The 22,296-nt window shown below is 49.2% G+C and overlaps 1 protein-coding gene across 8 annotated transcripts in view; it reads right to left on the minus strand.

The window, feature by feature from the left end:
• The window catches only part of KDM2B (lysine demethylase 2B), an 89,708-nt gene extending 78,412 nt beyond the window's left edge, over positions 1-11,296 (minus strand). For 2 of the 8 annotated variants that reach the window (XM_059676407.1, XM_059676405.1), the window contains exons 1-4: positions 10,958-11,296; positions 9,758-9,902; positions 6,842-6,920; positions 4,919-4,965 (exon numbers count right to left, since the gene is read on the minus strand). In XM_059676407.1, coding sequence (XP_059532390.1) covers positions 4,919-4,965; positions 6,842-6,920; positions 9,758-9,902; positions 10,958-10,990 — 304 coding nt within the window. In that variant the 5' untranslated portion in view covers positions 10,991-11,296. Of the gene's footprint in view, positions 1-4,918; positions 4,966-6,841; positions 6,921-9,757; positions 9,903-10,564; positions 10,626-10,957 lie in introns of those variants that run through there. The other 6 variants (XM_059676402.1, XM_059676401.1, XM_059676412.1 and 3 more) reach the window with 4 other exon arrangements.
• Positions 11,297-22,296: the final 11,000 nt, after the last annotated feature.

The raw sequence follows: 22,296 nt of genomic DNA on the forward strand, positions 1-22,296 counted from the left end.
CCTCAAGTTTCTGATTTCTTTCACAGTGCTTTTTTAAAAATATATATTTTTTTATTATTAATTTCAGAGAGGAAGGGAGAGGAAGAGAGAGAAAGAGGCAGATAACATCAATGATGAGCCCAGCCAGGGTGGCTCAGGTTGAGCATTGACCTATGAACCAGGAAGTCACAGTTCAATTCCAGGACAGGGCACATGTGTGGGTTGTGGACTCGATCCCCAGTAGGGGGTGTGCAGGAGGCAGCTGATTAATGATTCTCTCTCGTCATTGATGTTTCTCCCTCTCCCTTCCTCTCTGAAATCAATAAAAATGTATTTTAAAAAAAGAAAGGGCCCTAATCGGTTTGGCTCAATGGATAGAGTCGGCCTGCGGACTGAAAGGTCCTAGGTTCAATTCCCGTCAAAGGCACATGCCTAGGTTGTGGGCTCGATCCCCAGTAGGGGGCGTTCAGGAGGCGGCCACTCAAGATTCTCCCATCATTGATGTTTCTATCTCTCTCTCCCTCTCCTTTCCTCTCTGAAATCAATATATATATATATATATATATATATATATATATATATATATATATATATATATATATTAAAGTTAAGAAACATCAATGATGAGAGAGAATCATTGATCGGCTGCCTCCTGCACGTCCCACACTGGGGATCGAGTCTGCATCCCCGACATGTGCCCCGACTGGGGATCAAACCGTGACTTCCTGGTTCATAGGTCGATGTTCAACCACCGAGTCACACCAGCCAGGCTGGATTGTTGTTGTTTTAAATTCTCTCCTTGTGAGTCTTTCATAGAGGCGAGAGCACTGGCCGAGAGTCAAATCCCACTCTCCAATTCCCAGCGGCGAGGCCTTGAGTATATCCCTGAACCTTGCTGAGCCTCAGTTTCCTCATCTGGAAGGTGGAGAGAAGAAGACCTGCCCTAGTGACCTGCCACAATTACTGAAAGCACTTTGTAAACATAAAAGCAAAAGCATGGGCTTTGGAAACACCTAGAGCTGGGGTCAGGGCCTGGCTTCACTGACCCCATCTGTGTGGCTTGTTCCCTCTGAGCCTCCGATCCCCCATCTGCAACAGTGAACAATAGCACTTAATTTATATGATTATTGGTGAGAACAAAATGCGGCCATATGGTAAACAACTAATAAAAGATAGGTGATTATTTCTATAATTAAAAGAATAAACGAATATTGAATGAGGTGATTTATCCTGAAATTTTTTAAAGAAAAAGGGCCAAAGAAGACATCAGTTGGCTTGGGCATCCTCAGTAGAGAGAAATACAATAAAGAGATAATATCCACCCGGTTGATGTGGCTCAGTGGTTGAGCATTGATCTATAAACCAGGAGGTCATGGGTCCCAGTCAGAAAGAGATAATATGCAAGACCCCATTGCTGTAGGCCATCTCAATCCTCAGTGACCTGGGGAGGGGGCAGGAGGCTGGAAGACAGTGACTGAGATCCCGCACTATCTGGAGGGGATGGGCCAGCCTCCCCTGTACACCACCCTCCAAAGTAGAACTCCCATGTGTGGTAGGGGCACGTTCCTATTGCCCAGCGACCCTGGAGAGCTCCTCCTTTCTATGCTCAGTGCACGTGGTTCTGCTGGGTGGGGTGTGCTAAGCCCACCAGAGCCCATGCAGAGACATCTGATGGAATTACTAAGGGGTTGGGGAGGAGGACCCTGAGCTGGCAGGACGGAAGCCTGGAGCTGCTGGCTCCCCAACTCTGCCACCACATGGGGAAAAGCTTGCCAAAGAATGAAGCAGAAAGAAAGAGGAGGCAGGAAGGAAAAATATGCGTCAACTTCTTGAGATCTTCTTGGAGCACCCAGATCAAGGCACCCCTTGAACTCATTCTGTTTTGGTTAGGCCAGCTGGAGTTACACTTATCACTTCGGTTGCTATGACAAAGGTGCCCCGTTGCCGCTCTCTAGATGTCTGTGTGCACCACGATGGGCATAATAACACCCCACGCTACCCACAATTACAGGCCTCCCTCACGGCGGCAGAGCTCACTACAGCTTTACAAAGCACTTTGATAGTCACCGATCATTTGATCATCACAGAAATGCCAGGAGAGGCTGTGCAGGTATTACTACTCCTGCCTTCTTTGCTATCCTACACTTTCCAAGAGCTGGCAAGGGCAGAGGAACCATTGATTTGCTTCCACAGTGCCAAGAATGAGGCTCAGGGAGAGAAGAGGCAGCCTGGACACACCAGACCATAATGAAACCGCCAAGGACTTGAAAATTCCTCAGAAGGGCCAAAAGCGATGTCAGTAAGACAGTGATGTTGCCTGAACCCCAGATTTGAGAATCTGGCTTTAATCCTTGATCATAAAGAGCATCTCATCAGCCCAATGTCCTGCATTTATAATACAGAATAACGGGGACCATTTATTGAGCACTCATCATCCAGCATAATTCTGAGTACGCATTCATTCTTGTAGAGGGTCCTTCCTTGAGGCAGATTCTGCGATTAGCCAATTAGCTCCACTTTGCAGATGAGGAAATTGAGGCTTAGGGAGGTTAAGTAGCTTTCCCCAAATCACCCATCAACTAACAAAGTGGGACCTCAAACCAGGGCTGTTTAACAGCAAAGGCTGGGGCTGGGTTGAGGCACCAGAGCGGGTTGCCTGGGCCAAGACTTGATTTATAGGATCCATCATCCCATCTGCCCACCGTTGGGAAGTTTGCTCCCTTCAGCTCTGATTTTCACTTCCTTCAGCACTTCTGGAATCCCTGCTTTTAAAAACATCGTTTTGTTGTTGTTTATTTTTTCCCATCACCATTAATCCCCCCTATAAGAAAAATCTATCCTTTGAGCAAGCCCTTGACAATTAGCCGAGATCCTTCTGTCATCAGTGCCATCTCCTTCCAGCAGATCCGGCCTCCCTTCTGAGTATCAGATGACACACTTTGGGATCAATTATTCACGCTGGATTATCTGACACACCCACCCGTCAGCTGTCTTCATCCTCCACGCAGCCACCAGAGTGGGCTCTTACAAAACTTCAATCCGATCACACCACTTCACACCCACTAAGATGGCTCTCATCAAAAAGACAGACAATGACAAGTGTTGGCGAAGATGTGGAGAAATTGGAACCCTCATACTTTGCTAATAGGAATGTAAAATGGTGCAGCTGCTTTGAAAAACAGTCTGGCAGTTTCTCAGAAGGTTAAATATAGTCACTGAATGACCCAGCAATTCCATTCTTAGCTAAATACTCAAGAGAAATAAAACCGTTTGCCCACACAAGACTTGTACGTGAATATTCATGGCAGCATTATTCATAATAGCTACAAACTAGAAACAACCAAAATGCCCACCAACTGAAGAATGGATAAACAAAATGTGGTCTGTCCATACAATGGAATATTATTCAGTCATGAAAAGGAATGTGGTACTGACACCTGCTACAATGTGGATATACCGTGACAACATGATGCTCAGAGAAAGAAGCCAGACATAAAGGAGCACATATTATATGATTCCACTCATACGAAATATCCGAATAGATAAACCCATAGAGGCAGAGAGGAATTGGGAGGTACAGGGTTTATTTTGGGGGTGACAGAAATGTTCTGGAATAAGATTGTGGTGATGGTTGCACAACATTGTGAATATACTGCGAGCCACTGGGTTGTACACCCCAAATTTTATGGTATGGGAATTTTATCTCAATATTTGGAAAAATGTGTAACCCTAGATGAACCTGACCCTGTGATCTCTCCCTTCTCATGCTACTTTCCCCCTCGCTCTTTCTGTTCACCCACACTTCCTGACCTTTGCCTTTGCTCATCCCACAGTCTGGAAAGGTCTTTCCCACAGCTGGCTTCTCATCAGTCCAAATGTCCTCACACCACCACTACCCAGGCCCTCTCTGAATACCCCATCTACAATACCATCATATAGGCCCTGGCCAGGTAGCTCAGTTGGTTAGAGCATCGTCCCAATATCCCTTGTCAGGGCACATACAAGAAACAATCAATGAATGTGTGCAAAATAAACGGCACAACAAATCAATGTTTCTCTCTCTCTCTCTCTCTCTCTCTCTCTCTCTCTCTCTCTCTCCAACTAATAAATTTTAAAAAAATTAAAGAAGCACCACCATGCTTCATCTCATTACTCTGATTTACTTCTCCTTAGCCTTTGTCACCCTTCAAATGATACATATTTTTAAAAACAGTTGACTTCTGAAAAATGTCTATAAAAGTTATTTTTAAAAACACACAAAACTGTTGACTTCTTTATTGCCCATCACTCCAACCATGAGGGCAGGGATCTTGTCTGTCATGGTCACAGCTCTGAACTCGCCTGCCATTCTGGAGCTACTTGAGAAACACGTCTGGAAAGGATGGACTGACGGAACGACTTCCTGTGAAATCTGAAATGCCGCCTGCTACCTGGTCCACCGGGAGTCGGGAGCTCTCAGTGAGCAGCTACTCTGCAGGTGCTCAGGGCCTTAATCGGCATTTGCTGGGCAATCAGCCCGCCCCAGACCTGCCTGGAGCCCTGAGGAAGCAGGAAAGAATGAACAATCCCTCCCCCGGAAAGTCCGAAAGTCTTCCAGGGGTCATAAAGCACGCCGAAAGTTACCCTGCAACTCATAAGCAAACTCAAAGGAGAGATTGAAGACTGAGTCGCTGACACCCAGGCTGGAGGCCAGGGCCCAAATCAGCCTCGTCAAACTTCGCACTGGCAAACACCCTCGGATCCAGCTTCTTAGGACTTTGCAATCTGACCTGTTCCCCACAATGACGCGGTTGCAGCTCACACCTGCTCCTGCCTCCTCCCGCCGGGGACTTTGTTGTCAGAGGCAGTTAAAACCTAAGCAGGCAGGTGGTCAGGCCTCCTTCCCCTTCTCCCCCTCCCTACTTCAGCATCTCTGAGCCACACACAGCAAGCAACTTACCCACTAGGAGTTTGACATCTCGGACTGTGAAGTCAGGGTCAGGCATCCTAGAAAATGAGGAGCAGACATTGATGAGAAGCCAGAAACCAGAGAGTGCAACCCAACTCTGGGGGCAAGGGGAACTTGCTCTCATTTTTAAAAAATATTTTTAATTGATTTCAGAGAGGAACGGATAGGGAGAGAGAAATAGAAACATCAATGAGAGAATCATTGACCAGCTGCCTCCTGCACGTCCCCTGATGGGGATTGAGCCCACAACCCGGGCATGTGCCCTTGATGGGAATCGAACCCGGGACCCTTCAGTCCACAGGCCAAGGCTCTATCCACTAAGCCAAACCGGCTAGGGCTTGCTCTCATTTAAAAAATATATATATATCTTTACTGATTTCAGAGAGGAAGGGAGAGAGATGGAAACATCAATGATGAGAGAGAATCAAGGATCGGCTGCCTCCTGCACACCCCACGCTGCCTGACTGGGAATCAAACCGTGACTTCCTGATTTCATAGGTTGATGCTCAATCACTGAGCCACACTGGCTGGGCTGGGTCCTTGCTCTCATTTTTGGAACCCAAACTGAGACAACCCAGAGGGAGGGTGATTGACCAGCTGGTCAAGGGAGGGTCACTACTGAGCCCCTTCCTCATACCAATGGGCACACCAAACCCGCACACGCTCCCTGACTCCTGAACTCACACCGCTACAGAAAAAAGGGAACATCCACTGTCCGCCCACTTTTTCAGGGAAGTCTGAAGGGTAGTGTCAACGGTAAGAGCCAGAGCTGGGCATTCAAACCCCTGTTTCTTTTAGTGTGGGTACCCCTCTCTGTGTGTCTCCCTCTAAAAAACATTCTGCATAATGAGTTTTATAGAGGGTGGGAGGGGGCAGGGAGGCACACTCACCATACCGACTCCAGGGATATGGCAAGGGGGCGATAATGATTATGATGACATTCACTATTAATTAACAATGACGCTGCAGGTTTCATTTCAATCCATAGGAATGAGAGGCTTGAGCAAGTCTGGCAGCCGTCGATGCTGGAGAGGGCAGCAGGCTAAGATGACACCCTCAGCCTCCTCCCCACCCCTGCCCAAGGGGCAGAAACCTGTTCTTCCAGGCTGTCTCCCAGATGTCTCCCGACCTGGAGCCCTGACAGGTCTCCAAGAGAAAGTAAACCAAACAAGTCCCAGTGAGGAGGCAGGTGCTGGGCAGGCTCAGAAAGGGAGACAGGGGCCTAGTGTCCTAGGAACCCATCCTCCACAGAAACAGACCAATTCCCACACAACGGGAGTCTGAGTAGAAATACGTACCCAGTGCCCTGCTGGTGTGGCTCAGCGGTTGAACGTCAAACCATGGACCAAGAGGTCACCGGTTCGATTCCCAGTCAGGGCACATGCCTGGTTTGTGGGCTCGCTCCCCAGTGGGGGTTGTGCAGGGGGCAGCTGACCAATGTTTCTCTGTCATTGATGTTTCTATCCCTCTTACTTCCTCTCTCTAATAATCAATAAAAACATATATTTTTTAAAAAGATATATGTACCTGGGTGCCCTGTCTGGGGCTTAGAGGCTGGCCAAGCCCTTCCCAGTCCAGGCTCTGCCTCCGGTTCCTAATTTGGGGCAGGAGGCACACTCTCTTTAAGGAAGTCACTGTGTGTTAACTGGGGTAGATTAGGGGGAAAGGTCAACACTGTTTGAGCACCCTAAATCCTTTCCCCAACTTCTCTGAAAAAGACCAATCTTTAGAGTTTTTCCCCTTTGCCAGGTCTTAACAAGGAGATACTATATCCCCCAGATACTGAAGAAAGAGCCTTCCTCGTGATGAAAGACGGATGGAGCAAATGCTATGAGAAATCCATCCCAAGGTATAAACTGTGTTAGGGAGGGAGACCGGGGTGAGGAGGGGGAGCAATTAGTTTCAGCAACTTACTTAATTCCCAGTCCATCCTTTTCTCGAAATATCAAGGGAACCCTGAGAGCTTCTCTCTGCACGTACTCATAGTTGAAATCTGTTTGGATATTGGAATTAAAACAAGCTGGTGAAGTCATGAAGGAGCAAAGGAACCACAGTCAGTTGGTTAGGAGAAGAAAAATGGTGGAGGAAGGGGCAGGGGTTACACTAGAGGCAGGCACCAGCTCCAGAGCAAAAGCTCCCTGGAAAATGACAGGGGAATGGATGAAGCGAAGTCTCGGAGAAGCCATGCCAATGACCAGCTCCTCTGCCCACTCAGTCATTCCCGGCATGCCCCACGGGTCGGAACTTGTCAATGAATAGCTCAAGGATGGCGAGGGTTGGGGAGGGAGACTCAGGGAAGAGCCCCACACAGGAGCCCCGGCTACTGCTGAGACAGAGGGACAGAGAAACTCATCCCCAGCTGAGCTCAGAAAGTAAAGGGACGGCAAAATTGAAGGATGCCACCTGGGAGGATCTGAAGGCCCAGAGAGGAGGCTGGGAGGAGGATTCTCATTGTAGCTGAGCATCGGGGAAGATCTTATTGTAATATCCTGTATAGTGAAGGGGAGGGGGGGGGGTCGGTTTCCCTGGAAACTGTGTATTTGGTGCCAAAATAACTGGGGAACTGGGCACCGCTTTGTTGCCTTAACAGTGAAATTCTGGGGAGGCATCACAATACTTGCTGCAACTGGATAACCGAGAGGGATGCTCCCCAGGCGGAGGCTGTGCGAGGGGGACACGGAGAGGCCCCTAGAAAATTCACAGCCTAGTTTTCCATCTGGGGTTTGTCTAGTGCAGACCCCCAAATCCGCACCCTAACTCTGCAGGTGAGGGAGGCTGAGATAAACGCTCACATCCCCAAATCCTCAGGGAAAGGAAGCAACCCCCAGGGGCACAGGGCCTCCCTGGCGCATCAGAAGGGAGACAGAAGAGCTCTGGGGTCACAGGAGCTCCTGCCCCAGCGAACAGTTCCCCGGGGCCACTCGGAGGGGGAGGAGGCCAAGGCAGCTCAGCTCCGAGAGGGAGAGAACAAAACCCGAGCTGGGGAAAGCCCTGACCTTAGCAGCTCAGATCCCCAGGGGCTCAGAGTGAATGAGGATTCCTAAGGATTTAAAGGCAGAGAAGTTTAAGAAGCTTCTATTTTGAATCCGGGCTCAGGGCTCTTTCTGTTTCGCAGCTCCTCCCCCCCTTCCCCCCCCCACCCCCCCAGTTTCGGGGGCCAGATCTGAATGAACTACCAAAACCCTAGGGCCCTCTCCTTTGAAAGGAGCCTGGACAGCAGATTTAAGGAATCTCCCTTGCTTGAACCCCTGCCTGCCTTGGGAACACACACCCCCATAGCCCACCCCTAGGTCAGCTTCAGCTTCCTCAAACAGGCCGGAGATCCCGGGCAGAGAATTCCTCACAAATGGCTAGGAAGAGTTTGCATATTGTTTCCTCATAGGATCCGCCAACTCCTCAGTACCAGGGGGGGAGAAAGGAGAGGAATTAAAATCCCATTTGTGCTAAGGAAATTTAAATGAAGTTGAGAATGGCCCCTGGATTGCAAAACTGCCCAGAAAAACCAGGCAGGCTGCAGAAATTTCTTCCCACCCCCCCCCACCCCCAACTCCCCCCTGCAACTCCCCTTACTACGGAAGCCCGGCGCCCCAGGAAACAGTGGGCACAAAAGAGAAACTTCAAAATGCAAAGCCTGGACAGTCTCTCTCCAGGCTAACCCCACAGGCAAGCCACTCAAGCGGAACCTGGGGGCCGGGAGGGCTTCGCAGCTATCAGCTCACTGAGGGATGGATGGAACGGCTTTCCAAGGGGGATGGGGGACAAACAAAATGGAAACGGAGTAACAGAAAGGAAACTCCAGTCTCTGAAGGGGGAGGATAACCTTACAAACCCCAGGAGGGCAAAGGGAGGTAGATGCCTAGGTAGGCAAGGGCGCCTTCACAATGCCAACCCCACGGGGCCTCTGGAGGCCTCGGGCCCGAACCAGAGCATCACCCCAAGGCCCAGAGCACATCCCCAGTCACCTTCCTGGTACCAGGCAGGGGGTGGCACCCCAAAATCCTAGAGGCTTCCCCAACTCCTGCTTTAAACTGGCAGGGCCCTCAAGAGGGACAGAGTTCTCAAGGTCTCGGGCCCCAGAAGACACCCAGAATTCTAGAGGGGTGCCCCAAGTCTCCAGTTTAAAGTGCCAGGGAACAGGGAACTCAGCCTTAAGCCAGAGGGTTGTCACTCCCTCACCCCCAGTCCCCGCTTCAAACTGTCAGGGCTGCGGGGCTAGAGGCCTCAGGCTTAGGGGGGGCTCCGCCCAACAACTTGGGAGTCCGCCGGAACCCCGCTCCAATCTGGCACAGCCCCCCCCCCAGGTGATGGGGTTCCATAGACCCCAGGCCTGAGGAGGCCCCGTCATTCCATGATCCCTGAGCGCCCCCAGCGCCAGCTCCTCACTGGCAGGGCCCGAAACAGCCAGAGTTTGGGAGGCTTCAGGCTTGGGGGGGCCCTTGCCCCAGTCAGACTCCAGCCGGGCAGCGCGCAAGTAGCTGGGCCGGCTCCGGGAGGGGTAGACCGCGGCGCACCCGCCTTCCCTCCGTCCGCCCCTCCGTCCTTTCGCTCGTCCCCAGGTCCCTCTGTCGGCCGGACCCCTGCCTCTGCCCACCCTGGGGCTGATGGTGGGCGCGGGCCGGGCCTAGGCCCACGCCCGGCCCCGGTTCTAGTCTGCCCTCCTCCCTGGCCACCCCACCCCACCCCACCCCCCCAGTGCTCGGCCTCGTTTCGTCACCGGATCCCCTGGAATGGGGGACGCGGGCGCGAAATACGAACCCAGCCACCGGCAACTCCCTCCCCACGTGCGCTCGGCCCGCAGCGCGGAGGGCACTGAAGGAGGGGGCGCCTCACCTTTGCCCTCCATGGCGTGCACGAAGTCCCCCTGGTACAGCTGGCTGCGCAGCTTCTCCTCCAGGCTGAAGCCGCGGACACTAACGATCTCCTCCACGTCCGACACGTCTTCGTTCTCGTCGTATCTCTGGCGGTCAATCGGGCGCTGCGGGGACCCAAGCCAGAGAGCCCGGGACGTTACTGGGGGTCCTGGGGGGTCGTCTCTCACCAAGAGGCCAGCTCGAACAGGTGCAGAAGCCGCGCGCCCCCTGCACCCCACCACTGCCACCCGAGCAACTTTGCGCAAATGCCAAAGATGCTGAAAATCGGGATCCTGAGAGGGGCCGCACCCCCAGTGTCCGCCTGCGCCCTGTACAGGGCATTCCCCTCCTGCGTCTTTGGAGGCCATGGAAGGGACATCTGGGGGCTCTCCCTTGCCCCCCACCCCCGAGAGGTTTGAGTTTTGCCCACTCGGCCGGGAGCCTGGTTATGTAACCCGCGAGGGGGGCTCCGCGCACGGGCTGGCGGGGCATGGGTAGGCCCCGGGTGGAGCCGCGGCGGCGCCCGGCTCGGCGCTCACAGCAACCCGGCGGCCGCGGCGGCAGAGCCGGGAAGCCGGAACCGGGGCCGGCGGCATTTCTAAGACTGGAGCCGCCCCCGACCTACCGGGAAGGCTGGAAAGCTGAAATGAAAGGACTGAGACCCCAGCTGCCCCCGCCGACCGCCCTCCGGTGCAAGAAGAAGAGGTGGGAGGGGGGGTTCTGGGCTTAAGTGGGGGAGAGGCAGACCGCCCGCCACAAAGCTCCCATCCGAGACCCCAAAACGCACCAGCAGCTGCCTCATCTCCCCACAAGCGCGCGCGCACACTCACTTCCTAAGGAGACTCCCCCGCCACTCCCCGCATCCTCTGCCTCCTCCCTCCACCGCCCGGCGCCCGACCCCGCAGCCCCCCAGATTCCAGGCGAACCCCCAAGCCCGCTCAGCCCCCTTCCACGCCTTTCCCCGCTACCACCTCGCCACTTAAGTGTCTGAGACTCTGAGCCTCACAAGGAGCTGGAGGAGTAAGCTGCTGGCTTCCTTTTGCATGCAATTTATTATATTTTTTCCGGTCCTCTTGCAAAAAAACAGAAAAGGAAAGAAAAGACAGCAAGAAACAACAACAACAAAAAATAGATCTATCGTATACCAGATACAGATTGGGGGGGGGGGGGAGCTACACACCAATCTTCTTCCAGAGTCTTTCTCTGCCTCCATTTTTTTAGGAGAGTTCACCAATTAATTGTCAACACTCCTGCCCCCTGCATTTTGGCGGAGGGGGTAAGGAGAGAAGACCAAAGAAAACAAATCAAAAAATAAATAAAGCAAGCCAGAGCCGAGATCTACAAAGTTTTGCACCAACACTTAAGCAGATCCGTTTGCAAAGTCCTAGGAAACCATTTTCAGCAGTTGTAGGGGGGGGAGGCGTCGACGTCATAATCCCCGGAACGTAAACATTGTTGCCGATCGCGCTCTGAGCCCGCGGCCGGGCTAGGGGTTGGGGAAGGGGGGGGCGGCACTCGGCCTGGGACCCGGGGGGGCGGGGGCGGCGGCCCGAAGAGGTTTGGGGCGGGAAGGGCGCCCGGGAGGCACCGGGCGCCGTTAGCGCCCTGGCATCGCTGTTTTGTTGTTGGGTCACGAGTGTGCCTCTGCACGCAGGCGCCGCCGCCGCCGGGGAGTTGTGTGCAGAGCTGACTTTTGGAGGCTGAGTTGCAGGCGGAGGGCGCATCCCGGAGATGGCGGGGCAGGGAGAGAGGGGGAGGAGGGGGTGGGGGAAGAGGTGCAGATTTGCACGGCTGGCCTCAGTGGGAGGCACGGAAATGCAAGCAGAGCAAGCCGGCGTGAAAGCCCCTGGGGCTTGGCACCCCAAAAGACGACCCCCAGCTCAACTCCTGCCCCCCTTGCCCACGGGCTACCCTTCTTCCTCTTCCTTCGGCCACCCCATCCTATTACCTACGGGGCCGAGCGAAATTCAAAGCATTTTTAATATTTTTTTTTGCTGCTGCAAGTCTTTTCTTTTTGGGTGGGGACGATCCTCCCAGACCCCCCATGTGCGGACCTACCATCAGGAGGAAGCATTTGGGGGCTCAGGAAGAAATTAGCACGGCTCCATACCTGTGCGAACTGCATAACTTTTAAACTCCCGGACTCAAAAGATATGGACATACACACACAGTCACACACACAAACATGCAGGAAATACAGCCAGACCAGCGCCTTTTCAGATCCGAGCTGACCGGAAGATGTTGCCTTTCATTCATTCATTCTGCCCGCGCTGGTGGAGTCCTTTGCTTTGCTAAGCGACGAGCCCTGGAACAGAAGTTGAACATTTTTTAAAGGTCCCTGCGCTCGCCAACAGGAGGAAATAGAGGCTCAGGAGTGAAATACCAAGAGAATTGGATCTGGCGCCTCCTAACACAGCTGGCAAACAGGCGGAGGGTAAGCCTTTATTGGCCATTTATAAGAGAAAAGTCTGCGGAAAGATGCAAGGCTCTCTGGGCTGTGGCACAGGGAGCCCCGGGCCCCTTGATTAATCCTATAAGGCTTCTTGGCGGAGGTGTGGGCACCCCCTATACATATATGGAGTGCCATTAGCCCTGGGTATGCTTCCCTGTCCACATACCCGGATCGCTGTGACCACCCCCAAAACTGAAATCCTAAATGAACAGTCGGGTCAACTTCGGTTGTGAGAAAAGCTGGCCCTAAACAGTCCTCTAGGCCACGTAGGCCTGACCTTGGGAGTAAATATCACAATTAGATGACATGGGGCTGGGAAAGAAGTAAAGGGACTTTATAGATGCGTATAGCAGGCGTGGTAAAGATACTTGCCATTCTTTTAATATTGTATCTTTTCTGCCATTAACCTTGTGTGAGAGCTAGAGCAAGTCATTTTGCAGAAAGAGAAACTGAAGCTCAGGGAAGCTATGATTCTGGAGGTTGCTCTGCCCTCCTGTCATCCCCATGTCAACAGAGCAATCAGACAGACATGTGGAGAGGAAGTGGCTTCTCTCATCGGAGACTGGATGTGAACCATCAGCTCCTATTGGTCACCCTAAGAGACAGCTTCCCCCTCACTCACCTTAAAGTTTCCTGCCCTATCTTTTTGTATTCTCTCCCCACCTCCGCCAAAGACTACTTAGAAGTTGTTTTAATCCAAGTCCACTAGCTGGCAAACGTCAAAAATTTGTTTCACTTTGGCTCAGTGGGAAGTAGGAAGGGTTTTGCCTTCCGCCTCCATCAAGAACCAGGGACCATTTTGTTTCCTTCTGTCTCACAAGAACCCTTTAAGCCGCAGGGGTTCTCAACCTGTGGGTTGCGACCCCTTTGGCGGTCCAACGACCCTTTCACAGGGGTCGCCTAAGACCATCCTGCATATCAGATATTTACATTAGGATTCATAACAGTAGCAACATTACAGTAGTGAAGTAGCAACGGAAATAATTTTAAGGTTGGGTCACAACATGAGGAACTGTTTTTAAAGGGCCAGAAGGTTGAGAACCACTGCTTTAAGGGAAATAGTCTTGTTATTCCTCATTTTGCAAATGAGGAAACTTCGACTCAGAAAGGCAAAGCCACTTCACCCAAGATCACACAGCTTGTAAGTGGGGTTGCTGGGGCTCACACCGGGGCCTCAGACATCACATGCTTTTTCAGATACTATCTTTACTGCTCCCACATCATGAAACAAACATGTTCAAAGGAAGGTGCATGGACTGGAGGGGTCATGGGAAAAAGCAAAACTGAAACAGAAGGCTGGATCTTAATTCTTCTTTCCTCCTAAAGACCTCTCTCCCCATGTGGCCACATGGGGTCCCCCCAAAAAATGGTGTCAGGAAAAGATGCGATGACAGGCACCTTAGGGTAAAAACAGTTAAGTCCATATATTACCCGGATGAGCAGTTCCTGGCATGGCAGAGTGGGAACGGTAGAGTAGTTACCTAATTTAATTCCCTCCTTTTACAAACCCTGAGGAAACTGAAGACCAGAGAGATGAATGGGCCAGCCGGGGGTTTGTTCCCCCTCTGACCCCCCCCCCCCAGAATGCCTACCCTGCAGCATGGTCCTAAGTGGTCACTCAATAAATGTTGAGCCCTTGATGGATCACCTTCCCCAGCGATATTTGCATTTTCCCTTTATCAGTAATTGGCAGATGAAAGGCTTTGTCCTCCTGTTGAAAGAATTCCAGGCATTTGCTCAAAGTGGGGGAGGAGGTAATTTTGGGCCAAAGGGGGAAGGACCAAGACCCTTGAGCTCCTGGTGTTGGCTAATTGTCCCAGAGGAGTGGGCAGTAGGTGAGAGAAGGAAGATTAAGGTAATTCTCCAAGAGAGGTACTTTTTCTTGCAGGAAGGAAAAAAAAAAAAAAAAACCCGACCAGGCCAGTTGTATTTGAAACATCATCATAATGATTTCCTGGACCCTCCTGCTCCTTCTTACAAACAGCCCAGTCAGATTCTGTGTTGGCCCCATTCATTCATTTCTTCATTCATCAAAGGTTGATTGAGCAGCTCTGTGCTTTAAGACAGGGGGTATAGAAGAACCAGCTCCGATTATACACATACTCCAGGCTGTGGACCACCAGCTTCCCAAGGGAGTTAGTTAGGCAGGGCTGATATGGGATGGAACCCTCAGAATTCAGGATTTTCAAACTGCTAGAAATGGAAGCGGTTATCATATTTATATATAATTCCAATAGCTCCTGATCTTTGAGAGCTCACTATACCTTTGAGCAAAGCCACTCGCCTTTGCCATCTCGCTGAATCCTCATCAAAGTTTTGTGAAGGAGGGTCTGCAGTGCCCCCTTTTTATAGCTGAGGCTCAAAGAGAGGTCAGGCTACTTGCCCAAATTTTACAGCTGCGAAGTAGCAGACAGAACTTGAACCCCGGGCTTGTAGGAATTCAGAGCCCACTTTACCACTCTGCCTCTGCAGGGCTGTCCCCAGGGCACAATGGACATCTTTGGTAGTGGGATTAAGGAACCCAATGTTAAATTTTATCTCATTGTAATTAAATATAAATAGTTATATGTAACTAGTGTCTACCTTATTGGACAGTGCAAATTTCGAGTGTTTTCCAGAATTTGTCACAACTCACCTACAAGGCTACCTCCTGGTCTGATTTGGCACTGGGTCCCCTATCAACCTTCTGGAAATATTTGTGGAATGAATGAAGAAAATGTAATGATGAGTTGGGGGGAGGGGCCCAGGATATCTATAAAGGTTTCCTAGAGCCATCTGGTACAATGTGAATGTTTGCAGTGTTAGCCCTTAAACCACTCACTCTGAGTGCCTGCGGAGAGCATGGCACTTTAGGCACCTGGGGAGGACAGTTACAAGACTGTCCCACCTGCCTGGATCTGACAAACTTCTCAAGGACAGGTAAGTGGTGATGGGGCGGGAAGCCTTAGACTGGGATAACCACTTCCTGATATATTTCCTACTGATAGACTCAAACACAAAGATGCAATCCACTGTAGCCCTGTTCGAAATAGAAAAAGATTGAAAACACCTAAAAGTTGGGGAACTGATTGAATAATTCCTGGACCATGTGTATGCCCAAGGACATGTTATTAAATCATTAAAAGGAATAACGCAGTTCTATATATACTGATATGGAATGGTCTTATAGCCTTATAACAAACCAAGGTATAGACTGTAGAATATTAATACTTAATTGTGCTGACCACTTTCGTTAAGCAAGGGGGTATATCTATAGCTACATATATTTTATATGCACAGAATTTTCTTTGGAAAGAAATAGGGAAAACACACACACACACACACACACACACACACACACACACACACACGGGAAAGGCCCTGGCCAGTATGGCTCAGTTGGTTGGAGTGTCATCCCATACACCAAAAGGTGACAGGTTCAATTCCCACTCAGGGCATATACCCAGGTTTCTGTTTGATACCTGGTAGGGGCGCGTGCAGGAGTCAGCCATTGAATATTTCTCTCTCTCTCTCTCTCTCTCTCCCTCCATCTCTAAAATAAATTTAAAAAATTTTTAAATGGGGAAAAGAACAGAAAAGGGAAGAAAACTTATTGTTTGGTACAGCATGAAATTTTTGCCACATGTATGCATTAGTGTTTCCTGATTTTGAACCTTATAGACATTTCATTTTGTATGCTATAGTACCTTTTGAATTTTGTTCTATGTAAATATATTGCATATTCAAAAAGGAATTACATTTTAGTCACCCTTTTGAGGCTCTAGGGTTCAAAATCAGGCAAATTTAAGCCAAATAAATATTGCTTAGCTATATACAGGTAAGTGGTAAAGCATAAATAAAAGCAAAGGAGAGATCAACCCAAAATGCAGAAAAAGCCTCAACTCTGGGGATAACGTGAACAGCAAGAGGTACTAGTAATTTTCTCTTTCTGAATCTATATGGTGGTCACCCAAATATAATTCTTCCTCTCTCTCTAAAATCAATAAAAGCATATCCTTGGGTGAGTTAAAAAAAAAAAAAGAATTCAGAATAATGTGTATGTTATGATCCCATTTATATTAAAACAAACTGCATATAGGCGATGTATAAACACACACAAAAGAAAAACAGAGAGAGGAAATTTTTGAAGGGGTTATATAAACTATACTTAAATATGATTTGCATTTGTAATTACCATTGTGTCCTTTGAAATTTATCAAATACTTCAAACATAAAGAAAGAGATAGAAAATAAATATCACAAAGAATATAGCAAGGACGAGTGTATCTAGTACCAGACCTTGCCAAACCTTAGAGTTTTGCCATATTTTGTATTACTTTTGCAATTAAAAAATATTTGGGGGAGCAACATACCACACTATTTCCATTAAAATGTTTGGAATTCCCAAAGATCTTGTCTGGCTTTTCATTCTTCAGTACCTTGTAGATTGAAGTATCAGAGTAGGAAAGAGCAGCATTACATAGAGCTTTGGTCATTTGGAGAAGACTTAAGTTGATGTCTAGAGTTCTGCATTTTTCTAATCTCCCTTCCTGTGTGAGCATTGGAAGGAACGTTGGAAATAACAGGTGAGTTTATTAAGGGGTTAATGCCAGGAAGCTAGTCATAAAAGTTCAAAGATACTTTCAAAACTTGCATCTTTGGATTGATGGACAAGTGTGCTACCCAATGGAAATCAAAACCCAAGAATTACTTCATCGTGCTAAGTGGTCATTGGTTGCCAATCCCCAAGGGCCGGGCAGCAGGGCTGGCAGTTAACCCTCTCAGGGACAGTCATGCCCTTTACATTAATGTTTATTTTGAAAGATGAAGTAGGGACAGAGGAAAAGCCTAGAAAGATCCCCAGACCTTCAGAATCTCACCCGAAAAGGCAGAGTTTCCCCCTGCAAAGGGACACCTGGGGACAAATTTCTGGGAGAAAAGTTTTGAACTTTTAAAATAAGAAATCAGTGAACCTCGCTTAGTTAAGAGGAAAGCGGGGGTGGGGGGGGGGTTGATTCACTTTTTGTGCTGTCAGAACAGAGTCCAGGGTTGGGGACGATTCCATTAATCTTGCAGAGCCATCAGTCACTGAGAGGATTGAATTGCATTTCCTGCCCGAAGATGTGGAGACAGATGACCTTTGCCGCAGCCCTCAGACCCCCAGTTCACAGCTGGAGAGAGGATGTGTCAGCATTTACTTTTGGGTCTCACCCTGCCCTTTGTTCAAAATTCAGACTCTTTGTGTTCAGGCTGCTGCGGGAGTTTTTGTAGTTGTTGGTGCTGATTTTTTGTTTTTGTTTTTAATCTCCCACGTCTTGCAACTTCTGAGAAACTTTCTACTTGGCAGAAGATAATATCTGGAGGTGCCCCAAAGAGGGAACTAGAATAGACTCGGGGGAATTTTAAGAGAGGCCCTTGGCCTTTTGGCTTTCATTACTACCCCTTCCTGGGCTCCCCGAATGCTGTAGACCGAAAACTAATAATGCCTCGTGTTTACATGGCTCTATTACAAAAAGGCTTTTACATGCATTACCTCATGTAAAAGGAACTGCTACAACAGGAGCATTTGCATAAAACAACATTTAAACTCCCAAACATCGCGAGCGATGTGATCTTAGACCAGGCACCCGAACAGTCTCAGTTGTGGCCTCTGTAAAATGGAAGTCAAATTATCAACCGTGTAAGAGCTGCATGAGGATGGAATGAGCCAGTGTTCTATAAGGTGGCGGTCAGGAAAGGATGGGTCTTCGTTAAAATGAAGTCCACCTCCTGGACTTCATAACCCTCACTAGCTGTGGATTGGGGGGATTTAGTTTTCCCCCAAGGGGAAGGCTGAAGGCGTGGAACAGCCCTGCTTTTCTCTCCAACATCCTTTCTCACCCCAATCAGTCTGAACTCCCAGAGCTACTGTAAGTTCTTTGAATGAAGTTGTTTTCTCTCCGCCAGGCTTTTGCATATGCTGATTCCTCCACCCTGAGCACTTTCTCCTGCCTGCCCTCTTCCTCTCCAAAACTCTCATCTTCCTACAATCAACTGAGCTGTCTTCTCTTTCCTGCCCCCTCATAATGCTTATCACGTTATCTCATTGCTGCCTTCGCTCTCACCAGACTGTGAGCTGGGGGAGGGCAGGGACCCCCCCCCCGCTCCTGCCCCCACCTGCCTCATGCATTGATGCATCTCCTACCTTGCACGGTGCCAGCATCTACTCTAAAAGGATGTGTCTAATGGAAGTCCAGCATCGCTATTGTGCTTCCCCTGGCCCCCAAATTTCTCAATCTTCCAGAAATCTGGGAATCACAGTGCTGAGATTTCTTCTTTCCCCGCAAGCCATTCACCCCCTGCTAATGGAGTCAGTGGCTTTTTATCCCGCCTTGAAATAACATTAATTCACCAGTTATTTACTGAGTGCCTCCTAGACTCATACACAGAGCAGCATTGATAGGAAACCCTCCTCTTGGCCCCTCAGCACCTATTCATGGCAGAGAAGGAGGCCTTTCGCCCTGGTGAGGTGAGGGTGTTCCGAAAAGAGACGGAGATTTGGCTCTTATCCCCAGTCGGAAGGGAGAGATCTCTGACGCGACCCTTAGAAATTCAACAGCCAGCCAGTTGCCCAGTTTACCCAAGCACAAAACCCTTTCTCATTTAGACTATTTCTCACAATGATAATAAAACGCTCATGTGTTAATAGTCTAACGTCTGTCTATTAAACTAAAAGGAAAAGTCCCTGCCCTGGCCGGGTCGCGCAGTAGGTTAGAGTGGTCCGTGGACCACTCACTGGTTGGCAACCGCTGGGTTAGAGTATCGTCCGCTTACACCAAGGGTGTGGGTTCCATCCCCTTTCAGGGCACACACTGGAATCAACAAGTGAATGCATACATAAATGGAACAACAAATTTCTCTCGGTCGGTCTCAGCTCAATCAATCAATCAATAATGGGGTGTGTGGGGGGGGGGAGTAAAGGTCCCTGAGAAGACTGGCCTTGGTCTTGTTCACTGTCTATCCTCAGCCCCTAGGGCTGGGCTCATAAAATATACTCAACAAACGTTTGTTGAGTGAATGAATTCCTCAAACTCCAAAATATGTCTATTTTCAGCTTGATCAGCTAAACCTAAAAGTGCTCTTCTTTGAAGAACATGCAAATGTTCTAAGAGGTCCTCTTGAAGTGCAACCAGGTAGCCTGCCTGAGGGAGGCGGTACAATATACCTTTGTAGCTCCAAAACTCAGGCTCTCCTCCCCTGGGTTCCAGGTGGCCTGCGGAGTTCATGTGATCTGCTGGACAGAAACTGAGACCCGGGGCCATGTGGGGGCAAGGGACCAGCTGTCATCACCCCAGAGCCCCCTATCTGGGGGGCCCCTCAAGCAGCTGATGCAGCATGAGGAGAAGGGGAAGCAGCTATTTGCTTGTGCGTGTGACTTCCCCAGGGTGGGGCCAGAGCTTATCACTTGGTCATGCTTGATGGCCTGGAGGGCTGGAGACCTAGGGTGGGAAGAGAAGGGGCGGTGGAGCTGGTTGTGGGGACAGGACAGGGACTGGTGCGCCTGAGAATCACCAACATCCAAAGGGCATATGGGTCTTAGTCTTCTGCTCCTGGTCTCTGGAATTGATTTGTCTGCCTGAGCCTGGACTCCAGCCTCAGCCTCTCCCATAGGCAATCGCATCTAATGTCTGTCCTAGGCACAGCATGGACACTGCATCCAGCTGTCTGAACCCTCCAGTCACCTGCCTGTACAATCTTAAACTCTTGGAAAACTGTGAACATTCCTTTTGTCTCCACCATGATACTAGGCACTCAGTAGGCACACAACAAAAAGTGATTGGCACACCCAGCCATCATGGCTCAGTGATTGAGCATCAACCTATGAACCAGGAGGTCATAGTTCAATTCCCGGTTAAGGCACATAGCCTAGTTGCAGGGTCGATCCCCAGTGAGGGGTATGCAGGAGGCAGCCAATCAATGATTTTCTCATCATTGATGTTTCTATCTCTCCCTCTCCCTTCCTGTAAAATGAGATGAAGGGCGAGGGGTAGAGAGTTAGAAACATGGATGAGAGAGAAACATCTATTAGCTGCCTCCTGCACATTCCCTACTGGGGATGGAGCCAGCAACCAAGGTACATACCCTTGTCCAGAATCAAACCCGGGACCCTTCAGTCTGCAGGTTGACACTCTATCCCAGTGGTTCTCAACCTTCCTAATGCCGCGACACTTTAATACAATTTCTCATTTTGTGGTGACCCCCAGCCATAAAATTATTTTCGTTGCTACTTCATCACTGTAATTTTGCTACTATTATGAATTGTAATATAAATATCTGATATGCAGGATGTATTTTCATTGTTACAAATTGAACATAATTAAAGCATAGTGATTAATCACAAAAACAATATGTAATTATATATGTGTTTTCCGATGGTCTTAGGTGACCCCTGTGAAAGGGTCGTTCGACCCCCAAAGGGGTCGTGACCCACAGGTTGAGAACTGCTGTATCCACTGAGCCAAACTGGCTAGGGGGAAAAATGTATTTTTTTAAAAAGTGATTGGCTGTGACGGGATCCTTGGTCCTTCCAGAGTCCTCACTTCTCAGCCTATGAGCTATGTGCCTGTGAGGAGGAGTCTTCACCTCTCTGAGTCTCATTATCAATGGGAAAAATAACAGCTTGTTGGCAGAATGAAATGAGATCACGGAAACCCCAGTCATCCCACTCCATAGTTCCTGTTTCTGTTTTCATTTTCTCTGTAGCACTGATCAGTATCATATGTATATATTTTTTTTTCTTCCTCACACTAGGATATCAACAACACAAAGCAGGTGTTTTATTCTGTTTTGTTCACCACTTTTCCCCCAGCCCCTCACACATAGCATGGCACAGGGTCGGTTCTCAGTAAATATTTGTTGAATAAATGAATGGATGGATGCAAAGTGACTCATATTCAATAAGTGCCCCATAATGGTAGATATCATTAATTTACCATTGTAATCAAGAACCCAGCCTCTGGAATCTGAAAGGAGTGTAATTGGGGTAGGAGAAAATTAGCACCATGGTAGGGGGTTAGGAGCTCTGGCTGAGGAATCCTGCCTGCACTACTTCTAGTTACTTGATTTGGAACAAGTGCCTTCATGTTCCTAAGACTCAGTTTCCTAATCTGTAAAATGGAGGTAATAACAGTACCTCCCTGGCAAGATGTGGGAGAGGATAAGATCGCAAATGAAAAGCACTGAGTAGAGTGCCAGGCACATAATAAGTGTTTAATAAACAAGAGCCATGGTTACACGTTATAGTAATATTCAGACTAGAGGTGACTTCTCAGTCAATTCAACAGTTGCTAAGCACTTAAAACATGTCAGGCTCCAGCCAGCTCAACAATGTTTACTGACCTTTATCTGTGAGTTCCTCAAGGAAAGACATTGTGTTTATTTACATTGTCATGATCTTACTAGTAGCTCCCAGTAGATGCTAATTCATGTTAAACATGCTGGAAAAATCACACGCTAAACTCGATTATGAGTAAGAACATAAAATAGCGAATAGAATAATATCAACTGCCTACTGTGTGCCAGGCATGGTGTTCGGTGCTGGAGATGTGGCAGTGAATTTAAACATGGAGGTCCCTACTTTTAGGCTAGTGACCTTAGCGGAGCGACTAGACCTTGTTCCAACAGTTGCACTGATGGGCGAAACATTGCAACCGGTAAGTGTATTACAACCGAGAGGTGTATGAGCCTATGAGATATATAAAATGGGCAGGGGGAGGAGGGGTTGTCCTGGTCTGGGGCTGAGCAGGAAGTTGGGGAGCTGTTGCAGAGAAGTGAGGCACTGAGCTGGCTGATCTCTGTGGGAAGAGGAGGTCTTAGCCAGGCCATGCGGGGAAAGTGTTCTCAGCTGAAAAAAGAGCAGATGCAGAAGCCTCGTGATGGGGGTTGGGGGGAGGGGGTGGAACGGGACTACATGGGCTGAAGGAACTGAAAGAAGACCCAGATGACCCAAACAAATCCAGTGAGTTGAAGGCAGGGGTTAAGGTGAAATAAACTGGAAAAATCTAAGTGGTCACTTTGGGAATCAATCGGGTAATATCTGGTGAAGCTAA

This window comes from Myotis daubentonii, chromosome 19, assembly GCF_963259705.1.
Source record: "Myotis daubentonii chromosome 19, mMyoDau2.1, whole genome shotgun sequence".
NCBI lineage: Eukaryota > Metazoa > Chordata > Mammalia > Chiroptera > Vespertilionidae > Myotis > Myotis daubentonii.